Source organism: Triturus cristatus, chromosome 6, assembly GCF_964204655.1.
Source record: "Triturus cristatus chromosome 6, aTriCri1.1, whole genome shotgun sequence".
Lineage (NCBI taxonomy): Eukaryota > Metazoa > Chordata > Amphibia > Caudata > Salamandridae > Triturus > Triturus cristatus.
In genome coordinates this window covers 268,468,608-268,495,367 of record NC_140589.1, presented here as the reverse complement: position 1 = coordinate 268,495,367, position 26,760 = coordinate 268,468,608, and the positions used below count along the sequence as shown (strand labels likewise).

General features: G+C 41.4%; 1 protein-coding gene across 1 annotated transcript in view; it reads right to left on the bottom strand.

Annotated features, from left to right (window-relative positions):
- The window catches only part of WDR35 (WD repeat domain 35), a 515,604-nt gene that overhangs the window by 420,321 nt on the left and 68,523 nt on the right, over positions 1–26,760 (bottom strand). Inside the window, exons 3-5 of the mRNA XM_085610631.1 lie at positions 24,944–25,015; positions 24,239–24,331; positions 9,677–9,805 (exon numbers count right to left, since the gene is read on the bottom strand). Coding sequence (XP_085466757.1) covers positions 9,677–9,805; positions 24,239–24,331; positions 24,944–25,015 — 294 coding nt within the window. The remainder of the gene's footprint in view (positions 1–9,676; positions 9,806–24,238; positions 24,332–24,943; positions 25,016–26,760) is intronic.

The following is a 26,760-nucleotide window of genomic DNA, read 5'->3' as shown; positions in this document are numbered from 1 at the left end:
CATAGCGCAATTGTTTGGGACATGTTTAAAGCATGTTTTAGAGGGGAGATATTAAGCTTTAGCGTTAATCAGCAAAGAAAGAGGAAATCAGAGATGCAAATATTAGACTCTGCTTTGAGAGATGCGGAGGGTAAATCAACTCGGGGTATAACTTTGAAGGCAACAATATATTGGAGTTAGAAGATGCCGTTGCTAGATCCCGGGCAAATATTCAGGGAATCTGGAATATAAAGAATGTCAGAAAATATTTGGTGTATAAAAACCAAAATCACGAGTATGGTGAAGCAGTAGGTAGGTGCTTAGCATTAAAATTGCGCATGAAAGAATCTGCACGTTGTATTAAGGCTTTAAAGGACAAAGCGGGAATAGCTTGCCAGGAACCTGCAGGGATCCTAGCTATTTTTTATCAGTTTTATACAGAGCTTTATACGAAACAGGTAGAGAAGGGTATCGATTTTGGTAGGTGTTTGGATGGGGTGATCTCACATTTAGACCCTGCTGAGGTGGCGCAGTTAGAATGTCCAATTACGATGGGAGAACTAGAACTCGCAGTTAACAGTTTAGCTTCAGGGAAGGCTGCCGGACCTGACAAGCTCCCGGTGGAGATTTATAAGCTTTTTTTTGATTGATTAAAAAATTATTTGCTGACCACAATCAGGGCTGCTCAGGATGGACATGCCCATAAATCTTGGGCAGAAGCCAACATAGTGGTTTTCAGTAAAAAGGGCAAGGACCCAGAATTGGTGGGGTCTTATCGTCTGATTTCTTTATTAAATTCTGATGGTAAAATCTATTAGAAGATTTTGGCTTCCCGTCTTTCTAAGATTATCAATTCATTATTTCACAGAATCAGCATGGCTTTATACTAACACTAGGGACTGTCACTCATGTAAATAAGGTATTGACATTGTTTGATGTTGCTCAGAGAAACAGGATCTTGGGTTAATTTTATTGGATGCGGAGAGGGCATTCGATCGTGTGGAGTGGGAGTACTTGTGGGAATTGATGTGTCAAATGGGTTTTGGTAAGACGTTTATGACTGCCCTGCAGGTTGTACAACTCACCGATCGCTAAGATCGTTTCAATGGGTCTATTCTCGGATCCTGTTGTTATCACTAGGGGCACAAAACAAGGGTGCCCTTGTTCACCATTGCTCTTTACCTTGTATATTAATCCGTTTATTGAGCACCTAGGTAATAGCCCGTTGATCAAGCCCTTTGTAGCACAAAATATTCCATGCTCAGTGTTTGCTTACACTGATGATATCGCAGTGACTTCGGTTGACCAATATTCTGCTCTACAAGAGATTGAGCAGTTAGCTGCACTTTTTGGTCAGGTATCCAGTTACTTATTGAATGTCACAAAAACTCAAATATTATGTACTGATAATCTTGTACTTAATGATGACAGAGTGTTAAAAGAAGTGACATATCTGGGTATTAAGATAAGGTCAACAATGCTGGAAGTTGTTGATGCTAACTGGACTGCGCTGTTAGGTAATATTAAGGAATCATTAGATAAGTGGGCTTGTCTACAACTTACTTTAAGAGGTAGATGCAACATCATCAAAATGAATGTTTTACCGAAGGTTTTACATCTATTTAGGTCAATACCCTTGGAAGTGACAGGGGCCCAACTTCAACATCTACAATCTATATGGGCTAAATTTCTCTGGGCCCCCGGAAAACCTAGACGTGCTACTAGATTCATGACGTTACCAGTTGAACGTGGTGGTTTAGCCATTCCTGATTTTGCTTTATATTTTTATGTATGTTTTTTGTTAAAGATGCGTGTTCTATTGACTGGGGAGGATATTGTTAATAGGGCAGAGGCCCCTTCGATTTTCCAGATTTTATTAGGGCCGGAGGCACGACAATGTTTGTTTAAACAAATTGATGGCAGCTACTTTAAGCAAACTAGGTTTAAAGTCTTGGAATCTGCTTTTAAAGTATGGAAGAGAATTTGCAAATGATGTTTAATAGAGAAACTATCTCAATACATCCCTAAGGATGCTGTAAAAATTCTTCCCCCAATTTTTTGGGACAGTGTAGCACTTACCTGGAGGAAGAAAGGTATCTCTCAATTAGGGATTTTTTTTGTTTCTGGTGGACCCCTTTTGTCTTATGAAGAATTAGCTAGACCATATAATTTGTCAAAATTTAAATTTTTCAAATTTCTTCAAATTAGAGATTTTAATAAATCGGAAAAATGTATCAGCTGTTCGTGTCAAGAATTCCTGTCATACAAGGGAAACACGCCCTTATGTAAACAGGAGAGCTGTTACATAACTCAAGGGAAACACGCCCTTATGTAAACAGGAGAGCTGTGACATAACTCAAGGGAAACACGCCCTTATGTAAACAGGAGAGCTGTTACATAACTCAAGGGAAACACGCCCTTATGTAAACAGGAGAGCTGTTACATAACTCAAGGAAAACACGCCCTATAAAGGGAGGAACCGGGAGGTACAAGGCTGTCGGATATTGTGTTTACACCGACGTACCTGCTTCGTGAAGAGCAGTGTTCCGGAGTGGTGCTCCAGTAAGGCAAGAACGGAGGTAGGTCGAGTCGTTACTCCCTGGGCCGTGTCTTGCCCCATCGTCACCTGTGAAGGACCCGGAAGCTCTACCGGTCAACCATTGAGCTTCGCTTTTTGACTCGGCTGAGTCCAAGCGCAGTGGCGCTTTTGCTGGTTGGAGTCGTAACTCCCAGCCCGACCAGAGACACAGGGACTGCCAGCTGTAACGCACACCAGGAGGTGTTTGCCGCGTTACAGACTCGGAAGTCCACAGGATCGATCGAGCGGCTGCTCTCGGATCAGTCTTCTTGCTTGTGATTGGGGTATCGGTGACGCATCACCAGGAGGTGACTCCGCGTCCCGGTGCAGTCTGAGGAAGAGGTTGAGCGGCTGCTCCCTTCAGGTAGAGACCCCGGCTGGGTGTTTCCCTGACTCCTCGATTCTCCCCAACACTCTTCGTGCCCCTCACAGCCTACCGATTGGCATTGTCGGCCATTTCATTTCTGCCCTCTGTTGGCATACGCCGGGATCGGCGTATATGCAGAGGACGGTTAGGACCATCCGTGCTGTGGGCTGGTAACGTACTTAGCCTGGAGGATTCCAGTGACTATAACTTTTGTTTGTTCTTTGTATTTTATTTGCCTTCATTAAAAGAACTAACCCTTCACAAGTGGTTGCGTCCTCATTGTCGTGTCTGTTAAACGATCCTGAGACGTTCAGGGCGTTACAGTTCGAATATAGTAGTCGAGGCTGTTAGGTGTCAGGAGAAGATCGAGGTGCTATATAGGATATTGTTATCTTATAGAGCAGATGATTTAGGAAAATATAATACTAAATGGTCTACGATACTGGGGGTAGATAATGTATGTATAGAGGACGCCATTATGAGATCTAAGGAAGTTTTACTTTCTGCGAATTTGAAAGTGCAATTCTTTAAAACTGCCTTTAAGTTGTATTATACGCCTGCACGTATGTTCAAATGGGGGAGGGTATGATGGCAAATGTTTTCGGTGTGGGGCGGATACTGCGGATAATTTGCATGTTTTTTTCAGTTGTTCCAAACTATCAACATATATTACGGGGATTGAGAAGTTTATGTCTATGTTAATGGAGACTGCTATGTTTATTACCCCCGCCATTATGCTTTTGGGAATTGGTTCAGGACTTGACAAGGGGACTCCTTTGTATAAACATCGACATTTTTTTTATTGCTATGACAGTCGCTCGGTTGTGTACCGCGGCTGAGTGGCTACAACCTGAACCTCCTCTTTTTGAACGTTGGCGGGCAAAAATGTATAACTTATTTCATTTAGAGTGGAGCCTATACTCTGTAAAAGGGGCTAAGAAACGTAAGATTGGACTTGGCATTTGGGTTGTTTTTAGTGATCATATGAATTCATGAATTGTAAAAAGTGTAATATACTTTATATTTGTGTTACTTTGGCAAAAGAATAAAATATAAAAATAAAAAAATGAAGAATCCGTCCGGAACTGAGAAGCGCGCCAGTCCCCAAGTCCGTGTGAACCGTGGTTCCCGTGGCTCCAGCTCCTTTGACGTCTTCCTCCTCTCTCCCTCCGGACCTACGTGACTCCTCGAGTCAAAGCCTCAAGATCTTCTTCGAACTTCAGTCAAGTGGAAGAACTCGGCTAAGTACTTGATATCAGGTTAGTGCACACTGATCCTCCTACAGTAGTAAGCAGAATCGAGTATCAGCATCTTCAAAGACTATAGACTTTTCCTCCATGCCCTCTTGTTGTGATTTACTCCAGCTCTTCTTGTGTGTTTATTCCCTGGACCCTTCCTGCAACATTGGGGCTAGAACTGTGATTGTGCAAGGATTAAAGAATCTGTGTTTCTCTGATGAACAGTAGTGCCAAGAGAATGTACTTCAGAGTGCACGATATATGCATGAGCCTTGTACCCCAATCTGTGTTCATACTGGAAGTTCAAGTAACTCCAACCTGTGTTCCGAGTTTATCCTTGGGAGTGCAAGTAACTCTAATCTGTGTTCGGATTTTATCCGTGGGAGTGGCACACTCCAATCTGTGACTGCGGTTATTCTGCTCTCACGCCATGCTGATGATTAAACCTGATTAATCCTGCAAGTGTAGGTCACTGAAGAGAATTCATGGTCATTGTATGTAGAGATCTGTTAGTGTACTGATTGTAACTGCCTCCACTTGTTATTTACAGTCCATTGCATCATCGCAAAATCAGAGGTTCTGGCCCAGTGCACATCTACCTCGCACCGCAGAAGGTCGCAGAAGTGACAAATCATGTCACGCAGTAATTCCAAAAAAAAACCAGTATTGGCTCTAAATTCATGTTTTCATGGAATTCTTGTTGTATTAAGTGTGGGTGTAGGGAGTCACTGTATATTTTAGAGTGTAACTTGAATATGCACATGCTGGTTTGGTTTATGAATATGTATTTTATATATTTATATAAATGTATGTATTGTTCGTTTATAGCCCGGATGAAGTCCCTTGTCAAGACAAAACACCTTTGTTGGGCTGCAGTTTGATGCTATGAAGAAAAAGGAAATCTTTTTGGGAATATCATATCTTGGCTCCTGCGTTATATTGGATCTAACAGAAGAATTCATATGTTTGAATAATCTGACTTAATATGTGATTAAGTAAACTTTCAGTAAAAACATTGGACTTCCTAAGCACTCCCTTTAGTATATTGTTTTCCTGTTACGCGGCTGAACAGACCCAATACCGAAAGTCTCTCTTTTTTTAAAATTTTATCCCAACCGTCACCCCACCACCACCACCACCACTGTCCTCCCAGGGGCCATGTGTGATCTAAGGAGTTTGGTCCCTTGATCTTGTGTGGCTCTGAGAGGGACAGGAGGTTCAGCATCGGCTCCAGTGTAGTCTCCGCGGGTGGTATCAGGTGAGTGTATGACAGCTACGGCTTTAGAATTAGTGACAGAGAAACTAGACACCCATGCCAAACTACTAATTCAAAGTAGAATGGCATTAGAATATCTCTTAGTGGCTAAAGGCGGCAGGTATGCTATTGTAAGGTACTGAATGTTGCACCCATCTCCCCAACACTTCCTTTACCAGACTTGAAGAGCTAGTAATATTACATCATACTCTGATTTGGCAAAAATATGGGAACTACCTATACTTTTACAAGTGTTGTTTCTGAGCATGACGAGGAAAAGGACAATGAAAAGATAATAAAGGAAGAGATGAGGCTTATTTCTACTGAATTGTAATAGAGAAATGTTTCCTCCCACAACGTTAATGCTTTTGTTTTTATAGGTCTCCAAAACACCGTGTGTATCAATATATTTTAAATTCAAATATGGATGTTGTTTCTTGATCTGAATTTAGCCTCAATTCTGCGTGTAAATCTTAATGACGCTAGTAGGCTAGAGGCCATTTTATTCAGAGTAATCCATTTGCAAATTTCTGCAAATCATTGCCTCTTGCCAGTTAAAATGTCAATTATTTTTATTTATTTGCTGAGCTGTTTGGCATTTTTGCATTAAATGCATGTTAGACTAGAGAGCTTACCGACCTGCTGCGTTTTATTTTTCACACCTTTTTGAGAGGTAATACACCAAGGTTTTGTTATCAGTCCTGAAACACACAGTTCATTTTGTTAACCCTGGAAGAAATTAATGAAGGCCCAACCTAATGGCCCATAGCTCCAGGAATGTTATGTGGAGTTCTCTGCCATGGTCAATAGGCCTCATGTCCAGGTCATGTATATGGGGGCCCCCAATCGTCCTTTGACAGATCAGTCGTCATGATTCTTCATTTTGTGGAAGGTTGGAACAAAACATCAGCTCTGAGGTTTGAAGGGAACCTCCAACACAGCAGGACCTGTTTGAGCCTTCTGGTGACTTACACAGTGCTTGTTCCATAAACCAGTAACTTGTTTCCACTGGTGGTGTAGCTCCTGCTGAACAGGCCTTATCTGGAGCCTGCAGAAGGGAACCAGGCCAATTCAAGACAACATAAAACCTAATAGGGATGTCTATGTCCTGACAGGCAATGCGTGCTTGGAGCAAAATGCCAATGCCATAGCCTTAAGGTTTGTCTGTTTCCTCAGAGGGGTAAGCTTTTTACCATCTAGTGTCTAGGATTGCTTTTGAGAACTGCAATCTTGATGTAGGATGGGTGTAAGATGTTTGGGATTCAGAGTCAGTCCTAGTTCCTGAAATACACAGATGTGGGTGGCTGTAGGGGCACCTTTGTCAGAGTTTTGATGAGTCTATCATCCAAGTGCTGATATACTTAGTGACCCAGTCTTGGAAAGAAGGCAGGCACTGATACCAGGCCCATTGTGAAAATTTGAGATGTAGAATTTAGCCCTAATGAAAATGTAATGAACAGGAGCTCTCCCCTACAACACAGTTTAGCAGGCACGTCGGTGTTATGGATGTCTTGGGACATGAAAATATGCATTCTGAAGACCGAAGGAGGTGAGGTACTGTCCTTCCTGAAGCATCAGAAGAACATCTTGCAGGTTATCAAATGGAAGGATTGTTTCTTCAGGAACTTGTTCAACTTCCGAAGGTACACTATTGGTCTTCACTGGCCCGATTCATTCTTGACCAGAAAGAATTTGGAGTAAAATCCTTGTTCTCTGTGAATACTTGGGAACTTCTTTATGGCTCCTTTCAGGAGAACGAGAAGAAACTCTTGATGTAGCTCCTTTAAATGCAGCTGATGTTCTATTTTTGGCGGATTGGTTAGTGGTTTCTATAAAATCTCCAGAATGTGACCAAACTGCACTGTCAGAAGTAACCAACGATCTGTAGTGATTGCTTCCCATGTGGTTGTAAAAGCAGATATTCTTCCCCCAATTTGAATTAGTGAAGCTGGAAGAGGTGGCAGCTGTTGAAAGTCAAGCTCTCTGATTATCGTGGGTGTGTGGCTGGCATAAACCCCTTTTTCTGGTGTTTTGTCATAGCCTGGGGGTGCTGCTCTCGGTTTGAAGAGTAGTCTTGATCTTTCCCATATAGTCTCGGAGGACAGTATGGTCTTCTTTGGATTCCATATTAAAGTAAACACCTCTGTAAGCTTGGGATCTCCGTGAGCCATGAAAGGAACAGTCAACAGGAGGTTTATAATGTAATAATCCTAGGGAATGTGGCCTTTCTGTGCCAATCTTGATATTTTGCGGGGACGTTTGTCCACATGTTTTCCAAATAAAGCTTGGCTATCAAAAAGTATGTCTCAAATCTTTGACTGGACCTCCAGGTAGAAGAAATTTTACTAAAGCCATCCCTCCTTGTGTAGTATTGCTGCTCCTGAAAACTGATGGAAGCTGTGACTAGAAATATACGTTGCTGTGTCAATAATAGTAGAGATTAATTTTGAACCATCTTACACAATTACCTTATCTTCTTCTTTTCGGTCACCTGGGATGAGCATGGCTAGAAGCAAAATGTTGTGTCCCAGCTTGGCCAAGACATTTGCGGCTTTGATGAAGATTGCAGGCAATCGAGCTCTACAACTTGTCAATGCGTCTGCTATCTCTGTCTGGAAAAGCTGATGTCAGAATGAACCCATTCTTCGGCTTACATTAAAATCATGGTGAGCTCAAACTTTTTGGGTGCTCTTTCCAGCAAAGCGTGAACGTGGGGGATGTCATCTGAAGGTGAATCAAGCTGTACTGGTGATTTATCATTGTCTCTAGGGAGAATGTATTCCTCTAACTTTTCATTATGTGCATGATTATCATCCTGTCTTTCTGCTGATCTGGACTGAGTCAGAAGTGTACTGTTTTCCCATGTCCCTAGTTGCAGGCGAGACAACTTGCAGTAGAGGGCAAGGTATCTCTAGTAGAAGAGGTAGCTGTCGTAGGGTTGACACCCAAGGAGGATGAGGCAGTATCGGCGGAGGATGTTGTGGAAGTAAACTTTGAAATGTGTCTAGCATTAGTTCATGACTGCCACCGGCACCTGCATCATCTGTGGACCACCTTAGGGATGTCATAGGTAAGGTTGGTCATAGCTGCTAGAGCAGCTTGATGGTGATGTTTGTCCTCACGCTGATATTCCTTCTCATAAATCTCCTCTTCAATATCAGGTACATAGTGTATATCCAATTCAGCAGGGCTATAGGCTCTGTGTGGTACTTTATCCTGGTCACTGTCGTCATCTTCCAGCTCTGACTCCAGTATCTACAACATGGGGTGAGTAGAAATCTTCAGCGAAGACTGTGGGAAAGTTAAAGGCTTCAATGTAATTCCTGACGAGGTAGTTACTGCTATCAACAGTGGGTCACTGTCAAAGTGATGGAGGTCACTGCAGTTAACGGTGAATTCATCCTTGCCATCCACTGGGTGATCTACGATGCAGGCGGCTGATGGCATTTTCTTGTCTGTCGGGACGGTGGGGTACCCTTCAATGGGACGTTTCTTACAGACGATGGAGCTGTAGTCATTGACTTCTTGATTGACAAGTGTGACTGGATATCAGAATAGCTGGATTTGTCATGCAATTATTTGCACAGGACAATCCTAGCCTTTTTGTAATGCCATTTAGGGCTGCTTCTAATGCTCGGATGAGGTGGCTGCAGATGATCTTGAAACAAATTTCAGCTGAGGAAGCTCCACATACTTCATTTTTAGAAACCCCTTCATGGAAGTGCTTGGTGGGGCACTCTTCACTGAATGATCCCCAGAAGATGGCATAGTCTTTAAGTGTCTTTGAAGGTAAACTTTTCCATACACGTTCATTTAAAGTGCCTTCACACTGTCAAAGACAACAAATGAAAAATAACTTCTAATGTGTGTATGGTACTTTCTTTATATGATACCATATTTCTAGATAATGAGGTATTTTAACTTATATAATGTGCTCTAACTCAAGATCTCTAGAGTCTAGAGCTAGAACAAACAGCAGGCGACACCAGACTATCTTATTTACTTTAGCAGCTCTACTGGAAATAGGTAATGTTTTCATTCAAGCCCTACTGTAAATTCATGGACGAGGTAGTTAAGATTGGGAAGACAAATTTTAATTCTAACATACTCCAGCTCCACCCTCTCCAATGCATGCATTTCCTGTGCATATACATGATCACATCTTGCTGTATGATGAGATTAGGACAATATTGGGCCATGGTAAACGAGCAGCATTAAACATATACTCTACACACACTACACTGGTTTGAGTACATTACCATCAACTGAGCCAACAATCACTGCACCATCTTCATATACAATACAGATCTTTTGTCCATCAGCATTCCAGCTCATACTTCGTACAACAGATTTGTTTCTGTTGTTGATCATTTCCTCATACCAAGAGCCTGCAGAGAAATATATCGGTGTTATTTCATTTTCATATCATTATTAACACTTCTAGGTTTTTCACCGAATTCGTTTTTCCCCTTGAACTAGTATTAAATGTTTAATTGATATTAGAGTTCACAAAAGAAAAATACTTTAGTCTTTATGATAAGATGTAAACAGACATAAATAACAGTAAATAAAGGTAGAATATTGCTAAGGAGAAATGTTCATACAATGAACTAAAGTTTCTAGATGTTTTAGGCTAGAAAAAAAGCTTAATTGTAATACTGGTATGAAAGATACAACTTTTCTTTGAAGGCATAAATACTTGGCTAGGCTGCCCGTCTGTAGGATCCCAGACACCTTTAACATACACTATGGAGAAACATGTAACATGGTTCCCACTGTCATCAATGGCTTTAGGTGACATCATAAAGGACAAGGAACAAGGCACAATGGTTTGTAAATTTCACCAGAACCATGAGTAAGCATGTTGCCCCTTTACGTATTTTTTTATATTACATGTTTATTTTGGGTCAGTTAGCTTGACAAACGTTCTTTTTCAAATAGTAAATATGTTTATTGAAAACAAGGACTACAGTGTTTGGTCATCTGTAGGAAAGAGAGGAACTCATTTAATACTTAATTATGGAGTTAAGAAGTTATAATTTTAGAAAAGACACTCTTTATTGTGTTAAAAATACACTCGGTCTGTAGAAGGCCAAGACTTTTGCCTGCAAAGTCCTACTAACAATGGGCAAGGACTGGAATTAGAAAATGTAGGTTTTGTTTACCTTTCATGAATAGGATGTTGATTGAATAATACACCTTTGAGAGATTTTCCACATTTCACTGGGACCCGTGAAATATTATCCACATTTCCCTATGAAATAGGGGTTTTCATATCACTGCATTTTATGTACTAAAACACCCAAATATATATATATATACACACAACAAGACAAAGTGGTCATCCGCAATTCTGATAAGGGTGGAAATGTGGTGTTATGGCCCCTGCAACAATACACTGATGAAGCGTTGTCTCAACTAAATGACAGATTTGAAGACTTCAACGCCATACTTCCTGAGGAGAATGTCTTTTTGGCCGCCTGATTAACTTTCTTTAACTCCCTATCAGCAGGAGATTGGGGGAAAGCACCCGAAGCATGTTTAGAACATGAAGCCTGCACCACTAGGCTCTCCGGAGAAGGATGCGTGGATAAAAAATCCGGGTCTCCTGGCGCAACCCTGTACCTCCTTGCCACCTGTCTGCAAACTGCCGGTGCTGATAGAGGCTTCTTCCACACCTCCAACACTGGTTCCAAGAGAGCCTCATTGAAAGGTAACAAAGGCTCCGAAGCCGACGTCGGAGAGTGCAACACCTCTGTAAGCAGGTTGGACTTGTACTCCACAGAGGGCAGCTGCAGATCTAACAACTCCGCGGCCTTCTTGATCACAACGTGGTAGGGCGCCAATTCCTGTGGTGGAGAAGACCTTGCAGAAGCATGCTCCCACTCCGGGGTGGTATCCAAACCACTTGCTACCTCTATACCTCCAAACTCATCCGAAGAAGAGTCGACTTCACCTTCTTCCACCTCAGCCCGATATCTTTCTTCCTCCAAAACCCTTTGGGCCTCCCGCCTCGATCGGATCCGGGGAGCCGGCGTCGTCGACGCCGTACACGGCGTCAGTGGAGCCAAAGGCACCGGCGTCGGAGGCGCCACAGGTGGAGTCGGCGGCGCCGGATGCGGCGTCGATGGAGTCGGCCTCGGCGTCAGAGAAGGCTCCGAAGATTGACGATCCATCCGAGGTCGAGCCGGATTCCCAACCGGCGCCGGAAACTGCCAAGAAGGCGCCATCGGCATAAAAGGCAGAAAAGGAGCCTGAGCGTATTGCTGCGGCACTCCCAGAGAAAACGCCATCGGACCCACGGGACCTGCTGGTGCTCCGGATGGGAAGGATGCTCTCTGAAAAATGCCATACATGGCATTCAGAAATCCCGAAGGATCCGTACCCGGAGCCGGGAATTGGGGATAAGGAACTGCCCCTGTATCCTCCTGTGGAGTCACCGGCGTCGGCTCCTCAGAATCCTCCACCGGAGCCGCGGAGTCACCAGGCACCAGAACAGACTCTTCCTGCTCCTGCTCATCCAAATGCACATCAGATTCCACCCGACCCGGAGTCGAAGCCTTGGGCGGCGCCGGTGATGGCGTCGGGGAACGAGCTGGAGTCCGCTTCGGCGAGGGAGACTTCGGAGACTTATCAGGAGAAGGCGAAGGAGACAAGACCTTGCTCTGACGTCGACGAGGCGAAGCCGACCTCGACCTCTTAGACTTCGAGGACCGACGCCGAGAAGAATGCTTCCTCTTCTTGTGGTGCTTCTTCGACTTCGACGACCTCGAAATCGAAGACTCTCGCCTGGACTTCTCCTTTTTTCTCCCTCTCTTCTCCTCACCGATCTTCTTCATGAAGAGTTTGTTCTTCCTCTCCTTCAGCGCTTTAGGATTCATGCTCCTACAGCACCCGCACTCCTCCACGTCATGATCAGAGGAAAGACACCATAAACAGTTCTGATGCGGATCCGTCATGGACATCAGGCCTCCGCACTCCCTACAGGGCTTAAAGCCCGACTTCCTCGTCGAAGACATACCGATTTTAACAAAAATACACCACTAGACTACAAAGTATCTAGAGAGCACTGGGAAAAAAACGTTGCGCGTCGACGGCGCGGAAAAAAGGGAACTGACGTCATCACGCCGACGTGGGCTTCTTATGGCTCCGATGACGTCGTACGGAGTCGCGTGCGGAGCCGATGCATTGTGACGTCGCCCACGTCGACGTGGAATGCTGGGGAAGAAAAGTTCCGTGGAATGCTGGCGCAGGGGATATTCACAAGGTGAGGAATCCACTGGCAGATGTATCCATCAGAACACCCAAATATATATATATATATACACAACAAGACAAAGTGGTCATCCGCAATTCTGATAAGGGTGGAAATGTGGTGTTATGGCCCCTGCAACAATACACTGATGAAGCGTTGTCTCAACTAAATGACAGATTATGCTACAGGATCAGCAACAAACAAGCAACAACACAGGCGCAAAATGAACTCTTTACACAACTACTAGCATGGAAAAGTATTGGCCTCCTTAACCAAGACGAATACAAATTTATGAAAAAAGATCATCCTATCATGCCGGTAATTTACTTCATACCGAAAATACACAAAGACATCCAAAACCCACCAGGACGGCCAATAATATCGGCCAAACAGTCTTCTCGAAAATGTCTCTATTTACATAGACTCTTTCCTACAAGATCTAGTCCAAGGACTATCATCATACGTCCAAGACACATCTGATTTCCTGAGGCAAATACACAATTACCAGTGGAAAGACAATTACCTCCTAATAACTTTGGACGTTGCTAACCTCTACACTTCAATCAATCACAAAGATGGACTGAGAGCGGTAGAATATTTTTTATCCAATAGACCGATCCAATTCCATCAACACAATAAAATGCTGATCAGCCTTATCCAGTTTTGTTTAAACAATAATTTTTTTATGTTTAATCAACAAATCTACCAGCAACTACGAGGAGTAGCCATGGGGGCTAGCTTTTCACCAAGCTATGCTTGCCTCCATATGGGCTATTGGGAAGAGACTGTCTTAAAAACTACACATGCAATAACAATGACTAATCATGTGATAAAATGGATGTGCTACATTGACGATCTTTTTATAATTTGGCGTGGCAGTGAAAGTGAGGCTCTGAGGTTTATAGATGATATTAACGACAACAATCTCAATCTGCATTTTACCAGTACCATTGACACTACAGAGGTTTGTTTTCTTGATGTGAAGGTATATGTGGCAAACAACCAGCTTCAGACAAAATTGTATCGCAAACCCACTGCAGGAAACACCACGCTGCATTCCTCAAGCTTTCACCCAAACATACTATTCATAGCATTCCATATGGGGAGATGCTAAGGATTAGAAAAATCTGCAGTACTGAAAATGACCTAGCAATGGCACAACAAGAAAGTAAAAATAGATTCATACAAAGAGGATATAGCAACAAAATCATTGATGAGGCTATACAAAAGACTAGGTCCATGAGTAGGGAGGATTTATTGTTTAAACCATCCAACAGTAAAACTAAATCCAATAGCAGTGAAATTTGCACTAACAAAATAGATGAGACAAGATTAATCCTAACATACAACAAACAAAAAGACAGCCTCAGCAAAATTATCAAGAACAACTGGTATTTGTTACATCTAGACACACAATTGAATGAGATTATTCCATCTAACCCGACCATCACTTTCAGAAGGGCACCATCTACCAGTGATTTCTTGGTTAATAGCAGCCCAGAAATTAAATCAGTAACAAACTGGCTAACTAAACGTAGAGGCTTTTTTAAGTGCTCTACCTGTAAGGCTTGTAGACACGCAACAAACAAGACATCATTCATTACTCCTTTTGAGGAGAAACCACACATGATCACAAAAAACATGACTTGCAAAACGGAATTTGCCATTTACGTGTTGGAGTGCTCCTGTGGACTGCAGTATGTGGGATCCACAAAGCTGCAGGTCCACAAGAGAATTCTCCAACATCTACGTGCAATCACCAATATAGATACTTCATATCCGGTGGCCCGTCACTTTAGGGATTGTCATGAAAGTAACATACAATTCCTTAAATACTTTGCAATTGACTGTATTCCGCCTCTTAGAAGAGGCGGTGATCGTGAGGCTATCCTTAGAAAACTGGAGACCAAATACATACTGGAATTGGACAGCAAAAGCCCACAGGGGCTTAACACCACGGAAGATCTCTATACCTGGCTGTAAGAAATCTATATCTAACAGAGTAAATTATATTCCCTAACAATAAACGTAAAATATAGATTTATTTTTCCAAGGCTCTCCACTAAAAGATAATTTTATCTGTACACAATACATATTTTTGTATATGTTTTCAATTTTCCGTCCGCCACCTCTCTCTCCCCCTTTTGTTCCCCCGTTTTTATCTTTTCCCTTGACCTACATTCCATCCCTATGAATCACGATTCATAGATGAAATTTGGAAAACAATTTGAGAACGCACAGGTGATTCTATTGCACTATTTTGCACAACTTTGCACTTTACTTGCCGTTTTGCACAGTCAGAAAAATACCATGTTTTCCAGCAATTGCTTAAAAAGAATGTTTTAACAACCTTGTTTTAACACGCTTTTATCATCTGTATTGCTCTGGTTTTATATGTGCGGTTTATTTATGTATTTATACATTCACAATTGCACTGAGTGACATATGAGCCAACAGCTCAATCCTCACATTATATTATATTACATTACTGTATAAATCATGAGCCATGAGGAACAAGTCTAGTAATGTATTTTACAATTACAATAAGTAACTATGACAAGATTCAGCATGTTGAAAACATCCATATCATGGTAAAATCTTTTTTCTATGTCTATGGCAAACAATTATGCACTGTCACTTTAAATGGGACAATCACGAGGGGCTCGTCATGTGATCAAGGGCTGTTGAGCCCGAAACGCGTCATGGCGGCAGAGCGCACAAACAAGAAATAAATTGATTTGGGTATAACTTACTGGAGTCCGTCCCCTTCTTGATCCAGGACAAAGAGGATCGTTCGAGGAAAGGTTGATTGCTATGTATATATATATATATATATATATATATATATATATATATATTCCAGGCATTCACGCCAATAGTATAAGTCTCTTTAAGTGCTAATATGATGCGGTTAGTTAAGCAAACGTATCTATTCCATAGGGGACAGATTAATATCAGCTAAATCTATGCGATGATATTTTATCTCCTTTTGGTGTGCACAATCCATTAATGCCATGGCATTTAAGCTATTTAGTGTTTTATCATTATTCTGAATGTAAAATGCAAATATGGATTTTTAACTGACTTATTTATATATTTATATATTGTCTATTATTTTAAACAGCGTATTTTGCACATATCTATGCACAACAATTATTTATATTGTTTTGACATATATGTTAGGTTTAAACCAACTTTTGCTTATTTTGCACAATCAGCATTGAGGCTACATTGAAGTGTTTTGTTTATATCTATGGTCATTTTGATCACATGATCTCAGGCTGAACTTTGAACTCTTACCATCACTATTTATTGGGTCATTTAAACTACTCACGTTGTCATGTGAACAAGGCTCATGGGAGCCGAAACGTCAAGACGACACTGCAAATAAAATAAAAGCAGCACTTAACTGAAGGTCCGTGTCCGCTTGGTCTTTGGAGTCGAGGCATTTTACTGTCATCTTCAATCGTCTCAGCGGTATTTGGATATATATATGTATATATATATATATATATATATATATATATATATATATATATATATATATATATAATAATTTACACAAGTGAAAATAAAACTGGACCTATAACACGTTAATTTGAGGAACTGTTCTAACTAATATACACATATTCAGAGATGAACTTCAACAGTGCAAAGCCCCAATTATATGTTATTACCACAGTACAGAGAAACTGACAACAGAAAACGCTGTTTACTTGCTCGCGGATTCCATGTTACAGTGACTTTGCATAGAGAACCACCCGTTCTAATAGTCAAGAGGTCTCTTCCATGTGAATTTACCTCACTTCAATAATATAATCTCTTGCATTCCAGTTTTGGATAAATACATCTTTAAACAAATACATATGAAAATAGCCATGACATAAACTACGTAGGCAGATGCGTAGATGTGCAGACAGTTATACATGCTATTTATTACCATTATTGAGGGAGGCAATGTGAATCACAGCCCACTTAAGGCTTCACCGTTCCACATTCAATAATGGTCATAAACAGCATTTTACAATTCGAGCATCTGCGTATATAACATTCCAAGAAACATCATAAGCTGGAACGGACTCCGGGGTCAAGGTTTGCCATAGAAACAAAAACAAAATCTGGAAATTGACATTAAGGAGCTATGTTCAACCCGCTGCATAAAGTCAACCATAAGTTCCATCCCTGTTAGTAAAGGTTAAAATGAGATGCGTTTTAGAGTCATTAATTACGCTTGGAAGTGTCTTAAAGTTGCATGATAGTGTCACTAAGAAATTGGACTAACAAAGAAGGTGAGAGAGAGATAGAGAGATAGAGAGAGAGATAGAGAGAGAGAGAGATAGAGAGATAGAGAGATAGAGAGATAGAGAGAGAGAGAGAGAGAGAGAGAGAGAGAGAGAGAGAGAGAGTGTGTGTGTGTGTGTGTGTGTGTGTGTGTGTGTGTGTGTGTGTGTGTGTGTGTGTTGTGTGTTGTGTGTTCTATTCTATTATTCTACATTGTATTTTATGCACGAGATTTGTATGCACTCATGTTTACTTTTGTAAACCTTGCTTCCATTCCACCTATGAGTGTTCTGGATCATTATTACAGTTCACTGGAGACGGCTGGAGTGGAAGGGAGGTCACAGAAGATTGTCTCTTTGTATCCAGTGTATAAACCAATAAAGCTTATACTTTAAAAGCTTATACGCTACAACTTTGGAGACGATCGTTGAAACACCGGGAACCCAGCGCAGGTGTACCTCGTTTCTATTATCTTCAATTTTGCACAATACGGAATAAAGCCATATGGATTACATTTCCTTCCGGATTATAATTTAATGATCATTCACTGGATCTATTGGATGCCCCACTGAGTTGGAAAATAAGGTTTTTACCTTATTATCGCTTCCTGTTGAGTTCTGGTCTAGTCGCATCATTCAAGTGAGGGCGCGTGCTTGTGCTCCAACAGAGCGAGTTAATCGAACTTGGAGGCAGAGATCGGAACGCACAGCGGCAACCAGCGGTGTTCGTCGGTGGAAGACTCCTCCTTTTCTGACATCTTACTTGCCGATCCATCATCCGTTGCAGCTGTTACGTCAAGACGCTTCAGTATGTGCCGTCATCTTTATTATTAGCGGAGGTTTTTTTTGATTAAAAACAATTAAAGTTCACGAAGCTTTATCTCACGTCAGATTCCATATTTTGTATTCGTTTTGACTGTCTCATTCGCCGTTGGCCTCATTCGCCGTTTGCAGTAATTGTTTAACTTTCACGGAACAGAGTGCAACTTGTGTTTTGAATCCGTCATTTCAAGTCAAACTTACCTTGTGTATTAACCCTTTGGATGAAGAATTAACAGTACTATTACCACGCATTGGTTTATTTTTGGATAACCCTTACACTCATTTACCATCAGTGAACTAGTCCTTTGAGTAAAGATTGGACGCTGTGGAAGATGGTGTGGTCATACTTTCTGTTTAACTTTTAGAATGTATTTAATTATTTTTGACTCCCTATATATACACATAATTGCTAAAATTATTTTAAACTTAGATATTTAAAGTTTGACTTTTCATTATGCCCTTCAACCTCCGCAAGCATTTTGGCCAGCTGGGGCAAGTCCGTGCATGAAATGGAATGAATGGAAGTCTTATTTCCTGAATTGTTTAGATACTATAGACGAAGATGGAAAAACGAAACCTGAAAGAAAAAAGAAACTCTTTTCACATTCTATAGGGCTAGAGGGGTTGAAAGTATTTAGCCAAATGAAAAAAAGTACAGGAAGTGGGGATTCAAAGGTTTTTGTAAATGGCTTGCGAGATTTCGATTATCATTTTACGTGAAAAGTTTGCGTGGGTATAGTAAGGTTTACATTTTTTTCAGAGAAAGCAGGAACCTGAAGAAAGCTTTGATGAGTAGGTTGCATCATTTAAAAAATTAGCGGACCATTGCAAATTTGATCATTTCGAAAAACAATTCATACGTGATAAAGTGGTTATGCATGCTTGTAATCCTGCTATACAGGAAAGGTCGTGGATAAAAGGAGATGCTGCTTTGGAGGATATTTTGGCGATTGTGAGAAAGGCAGAACTTTCAAGTCGTAGTGCCAAAGCTTTAAAAGTGAGACACAATGATATTTCAGTAGAATGTGTAGGGACAATAAAAACAGGGGTTTTAACCAAAATAAAAAAAGATGGTGTAAAAAGTCAGGATCTCAATAAAAGAGATCAAGGTCAAATGTTTGATAATACAAAAAGGGATGGTTTTTGGTGTTACAGATGGGACAGTGTTTCACATTTAACTTCAGACTTGTCCAGCACTTAAACAAAGGTGTTATGTATGTGGGGTGACCGGACATTTTGCAAGAGTGTGTAGAAAAAAGAAGAGTTTTAAGGTTAAGTGTGTGCATGAAGGTACCTCCAGTGAAGAGGGGGATGGTGTCACGTAGGTTATGCATTGTGATATTAATGACATGAATCAACAACAGTCCTTTGTGTTGAATTTCCATGATGCTAACGCTGGAGAGAAGAAAAAACCTGTATGCATGATGACAATAGGAGGTGTGGAGGTACAGATGTATGCAGACTCAGGGTGTCCGTTCACAATAGTTATTGAAGATGTGTGGAATTCTAAGTTCGTAGAGAAGCTGGGATGTAACGTACTAGAACCTGACATTAATACGAAGGGATTTTCTGGAGAAAAGATCGATTTAATAGGGTTCAGAAACTTGGTCTTCAGATTGAAAAACAGAGAATAGATGGGAAAGTTATACATTGCAAAAAATGGTCCCTCAGTTTTGGGTTGGAGGGATTAAAGAACTCTAAGTATAATTTTGAATCCTAATAGTCCAGAGCCCGTGATGGTAATCGATGAAGGGGAGAGTGTTGGTGCAAGTATGTTTAAAAAATCTCCAATGGTGTTTAATGGGAAAATTGGCAAGTTGAAAGATTTTGAGCATTGCATTGTGTTAAAAAATGACGCATGTCCTAAGACGCATAAAGTGAGGAATATACCAATTCTCCTCAGGAAGGAGGTAGAAAGTGAATTGGAAAAGTTAGTTGAAACTGATGTTATAGAACATATAGAATCCTCAGAATGGATTTCTCTGGTTGTTGTGGCATGGCATTGCAATGGAAAAATCAGGATCTGCATTGATTTGCGCCATGTCAACAAAATGGTTATAGATACATTTCCCGTACCAAAAATTTCAGAGATGCTCGCTTTAGTGAAGAATGCTCATAGGTTTTCCACTCAGCTGCATATCCCCAAATTCGCCTAAAGAAGAAAGCAAACCCATAACGGCTTTCATTACCCCAATGGGATGTTTTCATTATAAAAGATTACCCTTTGGGCTGGCATCAGCTGCAGCTCTTTTCCTGAAGGTCATGAATCATTTGTTTGGAAAAAATCCTACAGTAAAATGTTTCCAGGCTGATCTATTCTTTTTTGGTAAGGACAGATCAGAACATGATAAAGCCTTGGAGAATGTGTTGGAAGTACTGGAAAGCAATAGATTGACCATTGAGCATTCTAAATTAAAATTTGCTGTTCACTTTATTACTTATTTGGGCTATGTACTGTGTGGTGAAGGGGTAGCAACCAAACCCAAGATTGTGGAGACAATTCTCAATGCGTCCATTCCACTAATAAAGAAGAATTCAGGTCCTTTTTGGGCCAAATTGAATTTTATAATAGGTTTGTAAAGGGATTTTCAAGCAGAGGGTATGCTATAAGACAGCTATTGAAAAATAAGGTTACATTTGTTTGGTCCGATCAGTGTAAGAGAGAGTTTGTGGATGTCAAAAAAGCATTTGCTTAGGCTCCAGTGCTTAAAGGATTTAATCCAAAATTCAGGAACATCGTTACTGTTGATGCTAGCAATAAGGGTCTGGAAGGTGTCTTATCCCAAATTGATAAAGATGGGAAGGAATTAATCATAGCATATGCTTCATGTGCACGGTCACCTGCTGAAGAGATGTTTTCGGTCATTGAAAAGGAGACTCCTACTTGTGTTTGGGGTACGGAACATTTCAGTTTGTTCATCTGGGGCAAACAGTGCACTGTTCGCACTGATCACAAATCCCTCGTGAAACTTTTGACTACAGAGGGGCTATTCAATGCATCTACTAGGACGTCAATGTGTCTTCAGGATTTTATATACAGTATGGAATATGTTCCAGGGAAAAGCAATGTTTGGCTGATTTCCTTTCTCGCATGCCCTCTGTTGCTCATAAATGCGAGAGGAATGAGTGGGATGATTTGAGTATAGCACTTATCCATGTCCAAGGGCTCCTGAGTGTCTGAAGATATTTGGAGGAAGGAAAATTTGGAGTAAAATAAGTTGCTACAAATACTTGGATGGGTTAAGCATGGATGGCCTAATAAAGTTTGGATAAGCATTTGAGGAACATGTGGGCAGTAAGATGCAAATTATCTGTTAAAAATGGTACAATTTTTAGGGGTGAAAGAGTGGGTCCCCCAACTTCTCTTAGAAGTCACGTGTCTTTAAATATGAGTGTTCTGGATCGTTATGACAGTTCACTGGAGACGGCTGGAGTGGAAGGAACGTCATGGAAGATTGTCTCTTTGTATCCGGTGTTTCAATCAATAAAGCTTATACTCTAAAAGCGGTTACTCTACAGTGTGTCTGATGGTTCATGCCTTGGTCTATGTCGGTGGCTACGTGGGTGCCTGATGGTGGGTGTGTGGCATTTCATGATGGGTGCACGATTGTATGTTACTGGAAGTGGACATATGAACATAGCTGAGTAGCAGTCTGACGGGGTGGAGTCACACATAATGATGGTTGTAGCTATTTTTAAACTTTTGTTGTGGACAGCTTAACAAATCTGGGTTCTCATACTCAAGATATTCAATAATTAAGCCTTTAAAGCCTTCTCAACACTTCTTTATAAAGGCAATTTCTCAAAAACTATTGAACAGATTTATAACGACCCAATCAAAGGCACACTTTTCTGCAGCTTATCCACTAATGCTATTTCACTGGCAAATTTCATGCAGATTTGTCAAGTGGTATCAAAGTTAAAAGCACAAGTAAAAATGAACTTTTCATTGGAAAGTAAAACCTCACTATACCTAATTTTGAATATATCTATATATCTATATCACACTGCTACCACTGTGTTATGCTTCACGACAGCGTTCCATTGAAAAGGCACTGATAACTCTTTTCCACATAGGCCAATATGCACATAAATTGGCAATCACTATGCAGCTATGATCCAGCACACAAAGTTTTGTGCAGTTAGGTAGAGGAGAAGAGAGGAAACAAAGGGGTTAAAAATATTGTTTTTTTCATTTTTGATCCCACATGACATGCTGTTTAAACTGCCAATCCCTGTTCAGCGGAGGGAGCATAGGGCAGAGGGGCTACTGGGCCCCAACAGTACAGTTTGAAGTTGTTTGCCACTGGACTTCTGGGGTCGATCCTACCTCTTTAAAATGGGCCAAGTACAATCATTTCCACACTTGACTCTCAGAGTAGCGATGGACGAGCAGTTACAGGTTTATCAGGGAGGTAGTGTGTGGGCCAAGAGCTAGAACAGTCAACCAAAAGATACAAAAACATAATGTCCAGCCCAGTGTTTACCTTTCATGGAAAAAGAAAATACTTTAGTACTACAAAATTTGATGGGTACAAACTACAAGGTTGTAATGTGTTGCGTTCTAAGAGTGAGGTACACACCTTCCTCCTTCACAGTAATTGTTCTCCTTCCCACTATGGAGAAGATTCCGTGATTATCATCCTCAAACATCTATGGATTCAGGCAAGATTAGGCTCAGGTGCAGATTGTTCAAATGTTCTCAATGCACAACTCAGTCCAATGTTGGTACTGTTCCTTTTGCAACAGTCTCAAGAGAGAAACTGTGAGCCTCAGTTTCTTGCCCTATGGTGCAGGCTAAGCCTCACGGTTTACCTGCTGGCTGTTAGTGTTAGTCCGGGCTGTGTGGCGGACACATGTTGCACCCTGCCCTCATGGCATTGACTCTTTTTTTGAGGGTTGTGGCCCTAGCCTCTCTTGGGGAGAGCTTCATCAGAGGACTCAGTGAGGCTGGGCTCTGTGGCAACACTTGACTTAAGCAGCAGCAGTCCCTTTGGTTAGCTGCATTCATGTGCTGAGCAGTGGCAGTTGGATGCCACCAGGCTAAATCCTTGGCAGTGGGGCTGTCAGGCAGTTGTGTCCAGGCCTATAATGGTTCTACGCTACAGCTATGACGCAGCTTTCCTATCCTCATTGGAAATGACAGCATAAGTCTCTGGAACCCGTGATTAACTGCCAGGTATGATTGGATGACATGTTCTTGTATTGTCATTGTGCAACTCACTCAGAAACTACACAGAGAAACTGGGGGTGGGGGGGTCCTTCACAGCACAGGTCTTCCTGGTTAGCTTTTCTTAGGTTGTCAGCTTTCTCTGGGGAACCTCACACTGGAACACGTAGGGCTGCTCCTTCTGGACAGTATCTCCTCCTGCAGGCCAGGCACACTCATTTTTGTTTTCAGGAGGCAGGATTCTATGCTTTTAGGCATACAGCCTGCTACTCCAGTAGAAATTATTGCCTTAAGGTGATGTCCCACTTATGGGAGACTGACGGTCTTGTAGAAACCAGCTCTGGTTGCACAGCAGCTCTTACAAATGCTATACAGAGTACTCACTTATATTTTCAATGGCAGGACTAGGCTCTGTGCACGTGCTAGATTAGCATGATACCGGAGCCAAAATATCAGTCAGTTTCACCTGGAGTCAGGCACTCAGGACTGAGGGACACGCCTGCCTACTATGCAGGGGACATTCTTGTTCAAACACTCAAAGCTACAGCAAAAACCACTGAATGGATTTCTGCCAAACTTTGCATCAGTGTAGGACTCAGAAAGCATGCCGTCATTGGTTTGGAGTGAATCCATCCAGTGGTTTTTGAGATGTTTGAGTTACAAAGGGGGTTCTATAGAGGGTGGACACTATGTCAGAAAAGTTTGCATATTGACAATTTTGGTCAATCACATTTTAATTTTTCAAGACTTGATTGGCTGATGAAGGGCATCATACATCTTTTTCCGCCAACTTTAAAACCGCAATTTTAGCAATGCCGAAAGAAAAATGCACAGAAAAAGGGATGCCCAACACCAGGAAAGTGCCAGTGGGCACTCAGAGACATAGCTTATGGGCTACAAAAACTGAAAAAATAATGTCAAGGACAAAGTGTGATTTTGAATGACTTCACGATAACACAACAATTATTACTTTATAACAGGCCCAATTTTCTCAAATTCACAATTTTCAGAAAAATCATAAATTCTAAGAATTGGAAGGCAGAAAACAGTGGTTCATCAAGTTAGGCTGAACTATGGTAATAACATAGATTTTGAAACCTTCACTGTAGTAATATATGTGTAAATGTAGGTTTATTATATTTATTCCAATAAGGTGTCATTTAATTATATTTATTTTCAATAGCACAGAGTAAATACATATGTATTTAGAAGAATGGCACAACGACAACGTAGCCCACATATCCGTATGATACCTACATGTAAATGTAGACAAGTATTTGGCATCGAACTTTACCTTTGTACAGCATCCATACAATGATAAGCCCATTTTGATCACTTGTGGTCAGCTTCTGATAATGTTCATTCCAAGTCACCACCTGAACAGCACCTGAAAAAAGAAGTGCATACATATATAGAGAGCCAGCAAAAGGTCTAGCCCTAACCTTTTATGCTGCAATATATCCATAAGTACATATTACCACACAATATAAGAATGCTCAATAATTTCAGGTTATTGGTCATATATTCACAAAGTAGTACTTCTACAAAGTATTAACTGGCATAACGACCACTATGGACCCACAAATTACATTACTGGATGTAATGTAGGATTAGAATGAATCCTGGGGAACCAGCATGTGTCAATTGTTATTACAGAAATAGTGTGTGAAAGAGCAGGTGCCATTCTGGCGGACCATCATAAAGTAATGGACAGTGGGTTATTAAATTTACTAATTTTAAAGATTCGAAAATTGTTTTTAACTTCGCCATCTGTAGACAGTTAATATTCTGAGAAGTATACCAGAAGCCCTCCTCAACTTATATCTGGAATAACAGGGCGGTGGGATTAATAAAAAGGTTCCTGGGTAGATCGATTGTAAAAGGCTTCTCTGCCAAACCAGGTATCAAACAAAATGTCAGAGTCAACATAATAATGCTTAGTCAAAATATGACCAGCAACCCCAGAAACTAGCAACATGTAGTAGAACGAGAAACATACCTCCATGCCCCTCAAGGGTCTGGTTCATTGACAGGTTGCTGGGTGCCGCGAGTCCCTTTAGTTTTATATCATCTGAAAAGGAAAGATTGTTTTTAGTGTAACATTCTATCAAAATGTGATGTATTGCAACACCGATTCAATATTAAACAGTGACCACACAGGAGAATATACAGGAGGATAAAGTTCACACACATAATTAATTTTCCAATACATAGAGGGCTTGATTTCACACCTTCACCTTATTTAACATGGGGGAAAAAAAATATACAATTCTCGTCAATAAGCGTGAGGTCCAGTTAACAAGATTAACATCGCCCTAAGACTACCCATTTACAACCCAACATCATATGTGCATTAAGTGGTAGACTAAAGCTTTATCCTTTTTTTGCTGCCAAATGAGGCACAATAAGATTTCTCTCACTCTCTATAGATATATATATATATATATATATATATATATTTTTTTTTTAAAATTATTATTATTATTATTTTTATTTTTTAAAGCAACTGAATTTTACAAAATGTGAAGAGTTATGTGTTGTTTTTGATGATGGTTGAGAATATTACATAATACCTCTCCTGAAGCCGAGGAAGCTGGCACACGATTGCACAGCATATATGCTGCTATCAATGTTAAATATCGACTACAAAATATTGAGTAATATACTGGCGGCCAGGCTACTGCCCCTCTTACCCAAATTGATACCCTAAGATCAGGCAGCATTCATACCGGGCCGAAGCACAGCCATAGACATAGACATCAGACGACTGCTGGCTGTCTTTGATGCTGATGACTATGCAAATGCAGCAGTGCGATTGTGTGTTTGCGGTGGACATAGAGAAAGCATTCAACAGCCTTGAATGGCATTACCTCTATGAAGTACTGATGCACATAGGGCTGGGCAGAAACTTACTGGCATGGACGAGACTCCTCTATACGAACCCGACTGCCAGAGTCCATATAGGAAAAACCATCTCTGAGAGCCAGGTGGTAGAGCGCAGAACGCGGCAGGGGTGCCATTTGCCCCCCCCTGCTGTTTGCGTTGGCTATGGAGCCTTTGGCTAGCTCTGCGCGAACGGATCGTGGTAAAAGGGGCTTGGACATTCGGAGCTCTCAACACCGCAGTGTGTTATCTGCAGGTTACCTCCAGCTTTTCTTCCGCAATACTGAGGAAGATCTAAATGGAACCAGGAACATGCTGGGAAGCTTTGCCATACTGTCTGGCCTGAAGGTAAATTGGCAGAAATCCAGGCTTTTCCTTAGGGCACCAAATAGAGGCCCACCAGAAGATCTGGAACACCTCCAGTGGGAACCCCGCTGCATATCTAGGGGTGAAGATCTATCATGACCCCACTGACCTCTTAGAAGGCAGCGCAGGTTTAGTCATCTGTTCCCGCTGCTCTTCTGCAGATTTTTGGAAGACGCTGCCGCTTTCGCTGCCAGGCCCTGTTGCTATCCAGAATCTGGTGGCCTTGTCGCATCTCCTCTACTTCTTTGGCACTCTCCAGGGCTGGATCCCACAAGTAATGTTTCGAAACCTGGATTTACTGGTTACCACCTTTATACGGGGCGGATCATAGACGGGTAGCTTTGGCCATGGTCTAGCGCTCCAGGGTGACTGGGGGACTGTCAATTCCTGATTTTGAGGTTTACTCTTTAGTGGCTCAGCTAAACTGGCTGATCCAGTCTTGGGCAGACAGGAAAAATCCAGACAGGATTGCAAGTCCATTTGCGCCGGTGACGTTAGACCTTACTAAGGTGTTGCTAAGAGTATGGCAGCCTATCACTGGAGATACTGGGGTGTTCTGGGTAATTT